Source organism: Callithrix jacchus, chromosome 15, assembly GCF_049354715.1.
Source record: "Callithrix jacchus isolate 240 chromosome 15, calJac240_pri, whole genome shotgun sequence".
In the NCBI taxonomy this organism is placed as follows: Eukaryota; Metazoa; Chordata; class Mammalia; order Primates; family Cebidae; genus Callithrix; species Callithrix jacchus.
The window spans coordinates 7,470,369-7,485,370 of NC_133516.1; the positions used below are offsets into that span (position 1 = coordinate 7,470,369).

Sequence of the window (15,002 nt, forward strand, 5' to 3'; positions counted from 1 at the left end):
TTATTTTTCTTTACCATTTTACATAGGTGGAACGAATGGCTGAACTATGATATATACATTCCTGATCTTCCTCGTGCTGCTCGACTTTGCCTTTCCATTTGTTCCGTTAAAGGCCGAAAGGGTGCTAAAGAGGTAAAGTGTTTCGAGGGAACAATTAGGTTTACCTTTAAAAACTCCTGCTAATTATACTACTGATTGAATTTTTCACAAAATGAATATTATTTTATATTTAAGAAAATACTAATAAAACCTGTTTTTAAATGTTTAATAAATGCATCATAGAAGAATACTGTGGGAAAGCTTCAGGAATTCATTTATGATGAATGTTTTGAGTTCATATTGATAACCGCTTTTCAAAATGCAAAGTGACTGTATAACCAGGATTGCATACAAATATCTGTCATGCTTGCCTTGGTTCATGTTTTCTATTTGTAATTAAAGAAAATACATGTGATTTCAAATGGGAAGAAGGAAAGGATAGGCTTAAACTTTGAAAAATCAATGTGGTTTTTTTTTTTTTTTTTAGGTATATTCTTATTATTAGAGATGATTGTTGAATTTTTCTTTCTGGAGAAGAAGTCTTTTGAAATGTGCTTTATAATTTAGACTAGTGGATATTTTTCTTTTGTTTTTAAGGAACACTGTCCATTGGCATGGGGAAATATAAACTTGTTTGATTACACAGACACTCTAGTGTCTGGAAAAATGGCTTTGAATCTTTGGCCAGTACCTCATGGGTTAGAAGATTTGCTGAACCCTATTGGTGTTACTGGATCAAATCCAAATAAAGTAAGGTTTTTATTGTCACAAATTAGATATTTTTATGGCAGTCAAGCCTTCTCTCCTATGTATATATAATAGCTTTTCTTCTATCTCTTAGGAAACGCCATGCTTAGAGTTGGAGTTTGACTGGTTCAGCAGTGTGGTAAAGTTTCCAGACATGTCAGTGATTGAAGAGCATGCCAATTGGTCTGTATCCCGAGAAGCAGGATTTAGCTATTCCCACGCAGGACTGGTAAGGCAGATCACTGAGTTTATTAAGTATTAGTCATAATCTGTGGCTTTAGGTGCATGCTTTCTGTATGGAAAAGGATCCATGTATTTTACTGGCATAGATACTGTGAGCTCTAGGACCAGCATTGCAATAGAATTAAGTTCTCTATATGCTGATATTTTTACTGCAGCTCTGCTTAAAGCCCTAGCCAGCCTTCATACATTTAACAAATGTTTATTGAATGTGGACTATGTGGAAAGCCCTGGGAAAGGCACTAGGTAATAAAATCATGAACTAAACAGACCTTCATTGAGTATGCACTCTAATGGTGAAAGTGGACATGAAGCAGAAGTACAAGATTGCAGTTGACCCTTGAACAACATGGGTCTGAACTACACAGGTCTACTTATATGTGGATTTTTTTCAATAAATATATTGGAAGTTTTTTTAGAGATTTGTGACAATTTGAAAAAACTCATAGACAAACTACATGATCTAGAAGTATCAAAAAAATCAAAAGTTAGCTATGTCATTAATCCATAAAATATATGTAGATACAAGTCTTATGTTATCATTTACAACCATAAAATATACACAAATCTATTATAAAAAGTTAAAATTTATCAAAACATACACACACAAACACAGACCATACGTGCCACCAGTCAGAGTCAAGAGAAATACAAACATAAAGATGGAGTATTAAATTATATCTGCATAAAATTAACTGTAGTACATACTGTACCACTGTAATAATTTCATAGCCACCTCCTGTTGCTGTTGTGCTAATCTGGAATGTTGCAAATATCCACTTAAAATGCTATATAAGCTGGGTGTGGTATCTCACATCTGTAATCTCAGCACTTCGGGAGGCCAAGGCAGATGGATCACCTGAGGTCAGGAGTTTGAGACCAGCCTGGCCAACATAGTGAAACCCCGTCTCTACTAAAAATACAAAACTTAGCCAGGCGTGGTGGCATGCAGCTGTAATCCCAGCTACTTGGGAGGCTGAGGTAAGAGAATTACTTGAACCTGGGAGGTGGAGCTTGTAGTGAGCCAAGATCATGCCATTGCACTCCAGCCTGGTCGACAGAGCAAGACTCTATCTCAAAAACAAAACAACAATAAAAAAACACTATGTAATGCTAATCATCTCTACGTGAGTGCTTCATCCCTTCAGTAAATTGTGTATTGCAGTAATAAGTGATCTCTCACAGTTCTTGCATATTTTTAATAATAATTAGTGCAATACCGTAAACCCTGAATAACCCAGGAATAACATTCCTGGACGGAATGCCTCTAGTGATGCTGGAGGTGCTCTCAAGAAGCAGAGAAAAGTCATGACGTTACAAGAAAAAGTTGAATTGCTTGATGCGTACCATATACTGAGGTCTGCAGCTGCAGTTTACCTTATTTCAGACAGACAATTCATCCTGTAAACAGATAACATAAACTTTTTTTTTTTTTTTTTATAAGAGATGGGGTCTCACTGTGTTGCCTGGACTGGTCTCAAACTCCTGAGCTCAAGTGATCTTCCCTCCCCACCCCGGCAAAGTACCAGGAGGTGTGAGCCATCGTGCTTGGTCAAAAGACAACATAAATGTCCCATATCAGTACCGTACTATAAATGAATTTTCTCTTCCTTATGATTTTCTTAATATTTTCTTTTCTGTCTTACTCTATTTTAAGAATATAGTGTATAGTACATATACAAAGTAAGTATTAACTAACTGTTTATATTTCTGTTAAGACTTGCAGTCAACAGTAGGCATTTGTAGTTAAGTTTTTGGGGAGTCAAAATGTATACATGGATTTTCAGTTGTACAGGAGACCAGTGCCCCGTCCCCAGTATTGTCCAAGGGTCAGCTGTATAAATCATTTTAAGTGCCAGGAAGGACAAAACAATAGTGAGCTAAGAATAACTAACTGAGGATTTGTGTGGAAAGGTAAATATATGTATATTGGGTTCGGGAAAGACCTCTCTGAGATAGTAACCTTGAAGTTGAGACTCAAGTACAGCCAGATGTCTGAGATATTGTGAGTTTGATTCTAGACCACTGTACTAAAGTAAAAATCACAATCAAGAGTCACAAATGTTTTGGTTTCCCAGTGCATATAATAGTTGTGTTCACATTAAACTGCCATCTATAAAGTGTGTGATAGCCTTATGTCTAACACAACAATGTACATACTTTAAAAATATTGCTAAGAATGCTAATGATCATTCAAGCCTTCAGCAAGTTGTAATCGTTTTGCCGGTGGAGGGTCTTGCCTCAGTGTTGATGGCTGCTGACTCATCAGGCTGGTGGTTGCTGAAGATTAGAGTGCTACAGCAATTTCTTAAAATAAAACAGCAATGAAGTTTGCCACATTGATTGACACTTCCTTTCATGAGTGATTTCTCTGCAGTGGGTGATGCTATTTGATAGCATTTTACCCTTCTTTCAAATTTGGAGTCATTACAGTTACCAGCTGCATTAGCCCCAAACAAGAGAGTCAGCCTGAAGCTTTGATGCCAGGCAATAACTCCCCTTCTCTAGCTGTGCAGGTCCTAGATGGCATCTTCTCCCATCATAAGACTGTTTGGTTTACACTGAGAATCTGTTGCTTCGTGTACCACCTTCATTGTCATCTTGGCCACATCTTCTGGATAACTTGCAGCAGCTTCTAAACCAGCCCTTATTACTTCACAGCTTCTATTTTACACCTCTTAAACCAACCTGTGCTAGATTCAAACTCTGATGATAGTTTCTTTTGCTGTGCAAAAGCTCTTTAGTTTAATTAGATCCTATTTGTCTATTTTGGCTTTTGTTGCATTGCTTCTGGTGTTTTAGTCATGAAGTCTCTGTCCATGCCTATGTCTTGAATGGTATTGCCTAGATTTTCTTCAAAGGATTTTAATGATTTTAGGTCTCACATTTAAGTCTTTAATCCATCTTGAGTTAATTTTTATATAAGGTGTAAGGAAGGGGTCCAGTTTCAGTTTTCTGCATAATGGCTAGCCAGTTTTCCCAACACCATTTAGTAAATAGGTAGTCCTTTCCCCATTGCTTCCTTTTGTTAGGTTTGTTGAAGATCAGATGGTTGTTGATATGTGGTGTTATTTCCGAGGCCTCTGTTCTGTTCCATTGATCTATATCTCTGTTTTGGTGCCAATACCATGCTGTTTTGATTACTGTAGCCTCATAGTATAGTTTGAAGTCAGGTAGCATGATGCCTCCAGCTTTGTTCTTTTTGCTTAGGGTTGTCTTGGCTATGCGGGCTCTTTTTTGGTTCCATATGAAATTTAAAGTAGTTTTCTCCAATTTTGTGAAGAAAGTCAGTGTTAGCTTGGTGGGGATAAAATTGAATTTATACATTACTTTGAGCAGTAGGGCCATTTTCATGATATTGATTCTTCCTAACCATGAGCCTGGAATGTTTTTTCATCTGTTTGTGTCCTCTCTTACTTCCGTGAGCAGTGGTTTGTAGTTCTCATTAAAGAGATCCTTCACATCCCTTGTTAGTTGTATTCCTAGGTATTTTATTCTGTTTGTAGCAATTGTGAATATGAGTTCACTCGAGATTTGGCTATTATTGGTGACTTTTACACATTGATTTTGTATCCTGAGACTTTGCTGAAGTTGCTTATCAGCTTAAGATTTGGGCTGAGATGATGGGGTCTTCTAAATATACAATCATGTCATCTGCAATTTGACTTCCTGTTTTCCTAATTGAGTGCCCTTTCTTTCTTTCTCTTGCCTGATTGCCCTGGCCAGAACTTCCATTGCTATGTTGAATAGGAGTGGTGAGAGAGGGCATCCTTGTTTTGTGCCGGTTTTCAAAAAAAAAAGCTTTTCTTTTGAAGCTGCTTCACCTCTCTCCGTGTTCATAGAATTTAAAGAGTAACAGCCTTGCTCTGGATTCAGCTTTGATTTAAGGAAAAGTTTTGTCTAGTTTGATCTTCTATCTAGACCACTAAGACTTTCTCCATTTCAGCAATAAGGCTGTTTTGTTTTCTTACACTTCATTCACCGAAGTAGCACTGTGTTCACCGAAGTAGCACTTTTAATTTTCTTCAAGAACTTTTCCTTTCCATTCACAACTTGGCTGTTTGGTACCAGAGGCTTAGCCTTTGGCCTATATGGCTTTTGACATGCCTTTCTCACTACACTTAATCATTTCTAGTTTTTGATTTGAACCAAGAGACAAGGCATTATTCCTTTCACTTGAACCCTTAGTGGCCATTGTAGGGTTAATTAGCCTAATTTCACTATAATTGTGTCTCGGGGAATAGGGAGGAAGATGGGCAAAGGTACTAACATTTATAATTGAGTTCACCATCCTCATTGGCTCATGGTGCCCCTAGATGTGTCAAAGTAACATCAGAGACCACTGACCTTCAATCACAGATCATCAGAATGTTTAATAATGATGAAAAGTTTGAAATACTGTGACAATTACCAAAATGTGACACAGAGACAAAAAATGAGCCCATGCATTTGGAAAAATAGTGCTTTACGTAGGGATGCCACCACAAACCTTCCATTTGTTAGAAATGCAGTATGAAGAAGTATGATCAAGCAAAGCACAATAACACAGGGTGCGTCTGCATAAATATATTGTTAGTTGAGCCTGGAAGCAGAGGAAACAACAGGTCTTCACCATGTTAGCCCAGGTTCCCCAGGAAGGGGTGTGTATACGATGGAATTTAAATACTTATCTAGTTGTCTCATCTTGGTCATACCTTTGGAACCACAATATAGCTTGTTTTAAGAACCATTAACTCTCCCAGACTTCTCAAGGGCAAAGGTGTCAATGCCAGGACAAGATATCTGTGTTCATTGGTGTTTCTTTACCCCAGTTTCCAAATATATTACTTTTTCTTTGGCCTTGTTGGCTACAGGTAATCCAGCCAATGAATTTTGGGCCAAGAAGCCTAAAATATGCCTATCCCAATAACAGTAATGGCAGCACCAAGAGGCAGCCTGGTATATTGCACTTAGGAAGGTTATTAATTTATAGCTGCATTCTCAGTAAGGCGTTCACCACCATTTTTTGTAAACCGAATTATCTTTTTTGCATATATAATTTAAAAGATATGAGTTTCTTTTTTGAGCAGTTCTCTTTGTAAGGACTGATATTTGATGACTGTATTCTTTCTTTAAAAAACTTTTATTTCAAAGAAAAAGAAAATTTGCTTATTTTATAGTGGGATTAAACTTCTGTTTTTCAGTTACAGTTTGTATCTATCGGAAACTTCTGTAAATCTAAGATACGATACGGGATTTTAGTTTTCCTGTATCTTAAATATTTTACTATTTCATCATCCTAGAAATTATTTCATCCATGTTCATTATTTCCAACTATACTAAAAAAGAATAAAATAATGTGAAAATCTAAAAGAAGGATGGAAGAGCCCAGAGGGTGGTAAAACACTGAACGAAATCATCACTCTCACACCGTCCCCCAGTTTTCTTACTGCATTGCGCAGTGTCTTGCATCATCTTCCCAGAACTGTAGAAGTCTGCAAACACGGTCTTTGTAATTTTTTCTTTCTTTCATTGTTTTTTTTTTTTCAGGCTTTCCTTGGACACTTGAGAATTCAGAATTTTTCACTTTTCACCCAGAATGATGACAGATGAAAACTCACAGAGGAAGATATTTCACAAGCCATTAGCTAAATCATAATATGAAGGCAAAGAGATAGATAGTAGGACTCTAGAGCAGTTTCCCAACCTCAGCACTATTGACATTTTGGACCAAAGAATTCTTTGTCGTAGGAGCTGTCCTGTGTGTTTAGCATCCCTGACCTCTACCCTACTGCTGGCCAGTGGTGCCGTCCTCCTGAGTGATGGCCATCAAAAATGTCTGCAGACATTAGCAAAGGTTCCTGGGAGGGCAAGGGGGCAAAGTCACCCTGGTTGAGAACCACTACTCCAAACTAATCGTGGTGGAGTTTCTTATATAAGTGAAACGTCAGGTGACAATACCTAAACTGTCTCTCAGTTACCTTAAGTCTTCTCAAACTCAAGATAATGATGAGTAAAGAATATGTTTCTAACGAAGAAAAGGAAATTTGATAGTATTTCTAAAGACAAAAAGGAAATTTGTATTCACATTCAGTTAGGCATGCCACCAGAATAACTTCATCACATAATATTTTGTGAAAAGAACCTGAACAACCTCATGTTTTACAATACTTTTTTCATCTTTTATGAGATGCATCAAAATTTTTTTTCAATTTCCTTGAACTTGTAAATCTACTTTTTACTTGATACACTTTTTAAATGGACAAATGCTGGAGGTAGCTGTGTATACAGATGTGACGATAAGGAAAAAAATGATATAGAAATAAAATCACTCTTTGAGTTGATTATTCCAATTGCTATTTACAGCTATAAAAGTAGAAATGTTTTGCAGTTATAGAGGAAAAAAGATGGCTTCTTCAACATTTATGAGCTGTCGAGTTTTTAAAAGTATTGCATTTTTGACAGTGTAATTGACAATTATATATTTATCTTCAAAACCAGGAAAATGTGGATAAAAATTTGGTTTTATAATTGAATTCTTATTAAAATGATTAATAAAATTATTTTCCCCATCACTTTATTCTTCTGTAATTATTTTTCATTTAAAATGTAAACAAATAAAAATAAACAAACAGTAGTGACTTCTTTTCCTGGTAAGTCAAGGATTGAGTATGTATTATCTCTTTGCTGGACCGTTGCAATAACCTCTTAAACTGGTTTCCCTCCTTCCACAGAGCAGCCATAATAATCTTTATGAAATACAAATCAAGTCATGGTATTTATTCTTTAATCGTTCAATAAAAATAAAATCCCAACTTTATACTCTGGCCTGCAAGTTTTACATGGTCTGAATTCAGCTTGCATTTCTTCTTTCTCTTACCTGTTGCCCATCAAGCTCACTGGCTTTCTTCCTTCATAGCAAAGTAATTCTTTGGGGCAGTGATGGGGGAAGGAAGGCCTGCAGTGTTTTCTCCATCAGCAATAGTCTTTCCTAATCTTAGTGTGGATGGTTCTTTCATGTTACTTGAATCACAATTACGTTCTCAGTCATTCTCTGTTACATCATCCAGAGTACATTATTATCAATTTTTCAATATTTTTCTTACTTATTTGACTTCCCACTATAACGGAGGTTCTGTTAGTGCAGGGTCTTTTACTCTTTTGTAATCCTAACAGCAAGAACGAAACAAGGTACATAGTACATACTTAATAAATGTTTGTTGGACAGGTATGTGCCAGTGATATTTCTTCATGCTGTTGAATAAATTGACAGCATATAAACATACAAACCAAGTGACATAGATGGCTGCTTTCATTTTTAGCCATTAGAAATATATGTGACCCATCCTAAGGCAGTTATATTTGTTTCGCATAATACACAGTATGTACTCATTAGTCAGTACACAGTTAATATATCTATATTTGAAGAGAATATACATTGCTTGGATTTATTTTTAAAATGTTAGTTTTCTAATATTCAGGATACAGTGTTTTAATGGGGGTGTTTCTTCATTCTTTTTTCCTTATTGATTTTTACTTTTTAAATTTGAAAGCCTTGCAGTGATCATAAGGATATGTTCAGGCAAAGAACATGAAATAGTTTACATTTTATTTTAGTGTTTCTTATTCTTTTATATCAGAAACATTCACAGTTAACAAGATCCTCATCAGGAGGAAGAGTAAAATGGATGTTCACTACCATCCTCTAGTATCCTAATCTGGCCTTCTTGCTGGCTGACTTCAGCAGTTACTATTCTGTGATTGGTGTAATATTAACCAAATAAATTACTGAATTTGCTCCACAAATATTATATCTTAAATTTATTCTTTCCTGTCTCTGAAAATAAAGTCGTACAATGAGAGTAAATTATTTTATAACAGTTAATTAGCAATGTAAAGTTTATCGAAAATTTATTTCCTTATTTTGTAAATTACTCATGAATCCAGAGGCGAAAAATATGACAAAACTATATGAGATATTATTTTATTTTACAGAGTAACAGGCTAGCTAGAGACAATGAATTAAGGGAAAATGACAAAGAACAGCTCAGAGCAATTTGTACACGAGATCCTCTCTCTGAAATCACTGAGCAAGAGAAAGATTTTCTATGGAGCCACCGGTAAGTGCTAAAATGGGAATTCTCTGTTTCGTTATTGCAGAGAAAAGAACTGAGCTACATTTTTACCATACCTATTAAGTAAATAAACCAGAATTTACATGATTTTTAAATTATAAACATTGCCTTTTAAAAAACAATGACTGTAAATTGATATTTGTAGAAAATCATGCTACATTGGTAGTTGACACATTAAATGCTTTTTCTTACTCTACATTCCTGATATGACTTTCTTTAGGATTATTTAAAATATCCAAGTAGTTTTAGATCAATTTAGATGTGATTTAGTTGGTCTAGGTATTATAATTTGTAGGGGTTCTCCTTCATTTTTCTTTTTTCTTATGTTCCTTCAAAGTAATAGTATAATGCCTTATTTTCATTTATGAAGAAATTATCCTGCTATTGGTGATACTGGTATATTTAAATAAGGCAGTTGTGGTACATTTCTGCAGAAAGTCCATTAAGACGTAAGTTTTGTCCGTTAACAGTAAAAGTGGTGACTCTGATGCATTCATGTTGCATAAGTAGGTGACAAGTATGAGCTATATGAAGAATGGTACAACATATATTCATAATTTTTCTTAACTGTTACCTAAATTTAAGTACTTATAATGGTTTTTTTCCTTTTGTGTTCTTTGCTATTATAACTGTACCTAAGAATATATGTAAATATATTTCCAACTATAGTGTTAAACACTGATGTCTTTTGAATTTTAAAAAGGATGGTAATGGTAAAAAATTTGGAACTTCTTAAAGATTGCATATTGAGTAGACAGATAAACCTTTAGAGTAGCATGCAAGAATGTTGATTTTGTTTTGTTTCTCCCACACAGCCACTATTGTGTAACTATCCCCGAAATTCTACCCAAATTGCTTCTGTCTGTTAAATGGAATTCTAGAGATGAAGTTGCCCAGGTAAATATATGTTTGAGATTACTAGATAATAGGTTGTACAAAATCAGTATGTCACTTAAATTGTTTTCTCAGAAAGTCTGCATAAACAAATGAAATAGACTAATAATAATAATGTCGTGTAGAAAAAATACCCTTAACATTATTTCCACAGATAAAACTAATTAGAACTGCAGACTCTAAGGAGGTTATTTATCTAAACTAATTTTAAAATCAGAAGTTAAGCCAGCGTTTTAGACAGCTCATTCACAACTATCTTTGCCTTCTTACTACGATTTCTTGCCTTTCTCATACACAGATGTACTGCTTGGTAAAAGACTGGCCTCCAATCAAACCTGAGCAGGCTATGGAACTGCTGGACTGTAATTACCCAGATCCTATGGTTCGAGGTTTTGCTGTTCGGTGCTTGGAAAAATATTTAACAGATGACAAACTTTCTCAGTATTTAATTCAGCTAGTACAGGTAAAATAATGTAAAATAGCAATGTTTAACTAAAATAATTTGTTCCAGATCCAGGCAACTTCCAAAAACCCTACTGCACCAACTAGTTTTATTCTTTTAACAAAAAGTTATTACTAGGAATATCCATTTTCTTTCTGAAAAAATTTTCTTTAGATCGGCCACACAGAAACTGACCCTGGTTGGTTTTTTGTTTTTTTGAATCACCTAGGTCCTAAAATATGAACAATATTTGGATAACTTGCTTGTGAGATTTTTACTGAAGAAAGCATTGACTAATCAAAGGATTGGACACTTTTTCTTTTGGCATTTAAAGTAAGTCTAATTATTTCCCCATTAAGTTCTTAAGGTACTTATTACTTGCTTTCTTAATAGATTTATAAACATGTATTACTTACGTACTTTTGTTTTTGTTTGACTGGAAGAGTTTTCCATACTAGAAGTATTTTGTACCAGTGATGAGCTCTGCCTCAGCTTATGCTCTTTGAAATTTAAAAAGTAATAAATTTAAAACTAAATTTTAATCATGAATGAGAGCTGAAATATTTTCAAAGATTTTTGTTCTACCTAAGTAAAATTTCCTAGGTCCATATGAGTATTGCCATAGTTTACACTGTGTGTGGGGATTAAAATATCACAAACACAAAAAAAAATTTACCTTGAAATTCAGAACAATAATGTCAAACTCCCATGGTTCTTACAAAAAAAAAGCTAATTAAGAATAAAAAATGTAGAATGTGATATATCTAGTAGTGAAAAGTTACAGGTCTTAAACTATAATTTTTCATAAATTTAGAAACAAATTTATATCTAATATGATATTTTAAGTGTTAAAATTTTTAAATGGAACCTGGAATTTAAGTTGAAAACAAGTGTAGACGTGTGTGTCAGAAAAGTCAAATAGCATCCACTGAGCACTTTGCCCCTTCCCACTTCATTTGATTATTTTTGTGCCCAGTTTCCTTTTTCCATGTTTTTATATCTTATGCTGATTAATCAATGAAAAGTTGTTGAAATAAACCTAAAAACTAGATGTTTATTAAATCACATATTCGGGAACTACCTGAAACTCATGATGGTTTTACTTCTAAATTACAAGTTTTGAATCATTTTGTTATTAGTATGATTGTAACATTTATTGGATTTCGAAAATGAGTGTTTAAATTTTTTAGCAAAGATTATTTGTATACTCATTTAAGACACTATATATATATATATACATATATATATATATATGTATATATATATATATTTTTTTTAAACGTTGCACGATTCTTTTAGATCTGAGATGCACAATAAAACAGTTAGCCAGAGGTTCGGCCTGCTCTTGGAGTCCTATTGTCGTGCATGTGGAATGTATCTGAAGCATCTGAATAGGCAAGTCGAGGCGATGGAAAAGCTCATCAACTTGACTGACATCCTCAAGCAGGAGAAGAAGGATGAAACACAAAAGGTATGTGACTCTAGCTTGTCACTCTTTATTCATAGCTAGTCTCTTTTCATTGCAGTGGAGCAGAATTGTTAGGAAGCCCAGTGTCTGTGTAGATCATGGTACTTGGAATCAAGCAGGTTAGGATTTGGAACCAAGTTCTACTCCCTCTCAGCTGTGTAGTGTTAGACACGTTATGTGGGCTCTATAGACTCATCTTTGTCTGTAAAATGGGAATAATACCTGCTTCCTAAGCTCATTGTAAGAATTAAATTACATGAGATATGCAAAGAACTTGTCACAATCCCTGGAACATAGAAGGTGCCCAGTAAATGTTAAATCCCTCTACTTTCTCTTCCTTTCTCTTATACATGCCCCTAAGTTTTTAAAGTCGCTATTTCCTTATTCTGTGATTTACCCTGAAAACGAGTGGAAAGAAGTTAATTTTTACGTTGCCGAGTTTAAAATGGATTTCAGGTCACTCAGTAACTGTATCACACACTCTAGTCATCTGCAACCTAGCTTAGTATAACTAAGGAGTGGGAAATACAATGTACACTTTTTTTTTTTGAGGCAGGGTCTCACTTCTTTGCCCAGCCTGGAATGCAGTGGCACAATTTTGGCTCACTGCAGCCTTAACCTCCTGGGTTCAAGTCATCCTCCCACCTCAGCCTCCTGAGTAGCAGGGACTATAGGAGCAGGCCACCACTCCCAGCTAATTTTTGTATTTTAAGTAGATACAGGGTTTTGCCTCGTTGCCCAGGCTGGTGTCCAACTCCTGGGCTCGAGTGATCCACCTGCCTCAGCCTCCCAAAGTGCTGGGATTACAGGTATGAGCCACTGTGCCTAGTCCAGTGTAAATTTGTTTATGACCTTTTACTACACCCTATTCTTTATTCAATCCAATCCACCACATCCTAATTCACCACCTCGTACACTAAAAAGGATGCTTGTTCCTCACCTCTAGTGAAATAAAAATAATAATAATAATTTATTACTGAGTCCTTAAAGGACAGAGAATGTAAATTAGCAGTACTGAATGAATTTTTCCAACATTTCCATTGCTAGTACTTGAAGGAAAGAAAATTTAAAAGAAAGTTACTGTAGTAATGTAAATATCATACAGTGTGTGAGTTGGTTTTATTGAAGTGTGATATATAAATTCAAATATAGGATGTTAGAAAATAATTGTACTCTTTCTCATACTGGAATTTTTGGTCAAGAAGGGACTAGACTTCCCTGGAAGAACAACGTGTATTGCATTTATATATCATAACTGAGCTAAGAAAAAAGAAACTACATTTTAGATACATTTGTAAAGACAGATGTTCCTCACCTTATGATAGGGTTATATCCTGATAAACATAAGTTGAAAATATCTTAAAGGCAAATGGGTGTTTTGTAGATGTGATGGGATGCAAAAAATATAAAACACAATATCCAGAACTGCTGGCCACACAGTACAGTGTATAGAGTACTGGTTGTTTACCCACGTGATTACGTGGCTAGCTGGGAGCTGTGGCTCGCTGCTGCCACCTAGCATCTCAGGAAAACACTGGGTTGCATATCACTCGCCCAGGAAGAGAGAAAAGTTCAGAATTGAAGCATACTTTTTGCTGAATGCATGTTGCTTTTGCACCATCATATATTTGAAAAACCGTAAGTCAAGCCACTGTAAGTTGGAGACCACCTGTAGAGGCATTTCTTCTACGCTGAGTTTTTATATCACAAATTGGCTGTGATACAGTGGAATAATTAGGAACATGAAGTTCATTACTCAGGTCATTATTGACTTAAATGAGATTCTGATAGGAAACTAGAATTACAGTCATAGAAACAAGAGCAGTTCCTTTGAGTGGTTTCGTGTTTTGTCATAACAGTGAGTGATAAAATACATGAAGCACTGTGCTAACATTAGAGCTGCCAGTCATAGAAAAAGAGATGCCTTTGGCTGCACACGGTGGCTCACGCCTATAATTCCAGCACTGTGGGAGGCCGAGGCAGGCAGATTACCTGAGGCTGGGAGTTCAAGACCAGCCTGACCAACATGGAGAAACCCCGTCTTTACTAAAAACACAAAATTAGCTAGGCGTGGTGGCACATGTCTGTAATCCCAGCTGCTAGGGAGGCTGAAGCAGGAGAATCACTTGAACCTAGGAGGTGGAGGTTGCAGCGAACCGAGATCGCACCACTGCACTGCAGCCTGGGCGACAAGAGCAAAACTCCGTCTCAAAAAAAAGCCTTTACATGAAAAAGACAGTCATTACTAGGTTTTCTAACCATTCATTTATATATAACAAGAAGAAAAAAAAACTTTATTTAAATTCCAGCATGAAAACTAATTTATTATGAATTCCTAGCTCCTAATCACTTTTCCACCCCTACTACATTTTACATTTTCAATAGGTGTAGGTTTCCTAAAATAAAATGCCGACTATTGTGTGAGAGCTCAGCGGTCTGGGCTCTGGTTTGAATTGAATGAAAAAGGATATTGCTTTGTAGCCACTTACTAAAACCTGAATATAGCACAAGACTCCAGGTAACAAATGTTTTTACAAGTCCTTTCCCAACCATTTATTTTAGCCTCTCTAAACCACTTCTACCCAACAGAAAGAGTATGAATGTGTATTTTCTTCAAATCTAAAAGTAAGATGATTAAGCAAAAATAACATGATGTCCTTCGTTTTTTCCTCTAGAACACAGATCAGCAAATTTTCTTAAAGGGCCAGATAGTACCTGCTTTAGACTTTGCAGGCCCTTGTGGTCTCTGGCTTAAGTATTCAACTCTGCTATTGTGTAAAAGCAGCCAATATGTAATGAATGGGTGTAGCTATATTCTAATACAGCTTGATTTTAAAAACTGGCAGCTGAGCTGCTGGCCACAGTTGACTAGCCCTGCTCTCAGCCAAAAACACGCCACTGTCCCAGGCCGATTTCATCTTCTTACGGGAAGGTGTACAGTGCTGCCGCCTTGCTCTGTTTCTGAGTGCTGCTGCTCTGTGTTGTAGGAACCCTCCTAATTAGAAGGCAGAGGTCTAGGATGTAGATTCAGGACTGCACAGCATTGAGGTTCTCATGT

The 15,002-nt window shown here is 35.8% G+C and overlaps 1 protein-coding gene across 2 annotated transcripts in view; it reads left to right on the forward strand.

The window, feature by feature from the left end:
• The window catches only part of PIK3CA (phosphatidylinositol-4,5-bisphosphate 3-kinase catalytic subunit alpha), a 92,175-nt gene that overhangs the window by 61,769 nt on the left and 15,404 nt on the right, over positions 1 to 15,002 (forward strand). For both annotated transcript variants that reach the window (XM_035276154.3, XM_035276156.3), the window contains 8 exons: positions 27 to 132; positions 637 to 789; positions 881 to 1,015; positions 9,001 to 9,125; positions 9,956 to 10,037; positions 10,333 to 10,497; positions 10,706 to 10,809; positions 11,776 to 11,947. In XM_035276154.3, the coding sequence (XP_035132045.1) occupies positions 27 to 132; positions 637 to 789; positions 881 to 1,015; positions 9,001 to 9,125; positions 9,956 to 10,037; positions 10,333 to 10,497; positions 10,706 to 10,809; positions 11,776 to 11,947 (1,042 nt within the window). The remainder of the gene's footprint in view (positions 1 to 26; positions 133 to 636; positions 790 to 880; positions 1,016 to 9,000; positions 9,126 to 9,955; positions 10,038 to 10,332; positions 10,498 to 10,705; positions 10,810 to 11,775; positions 11,948 to 15,002) is intronic.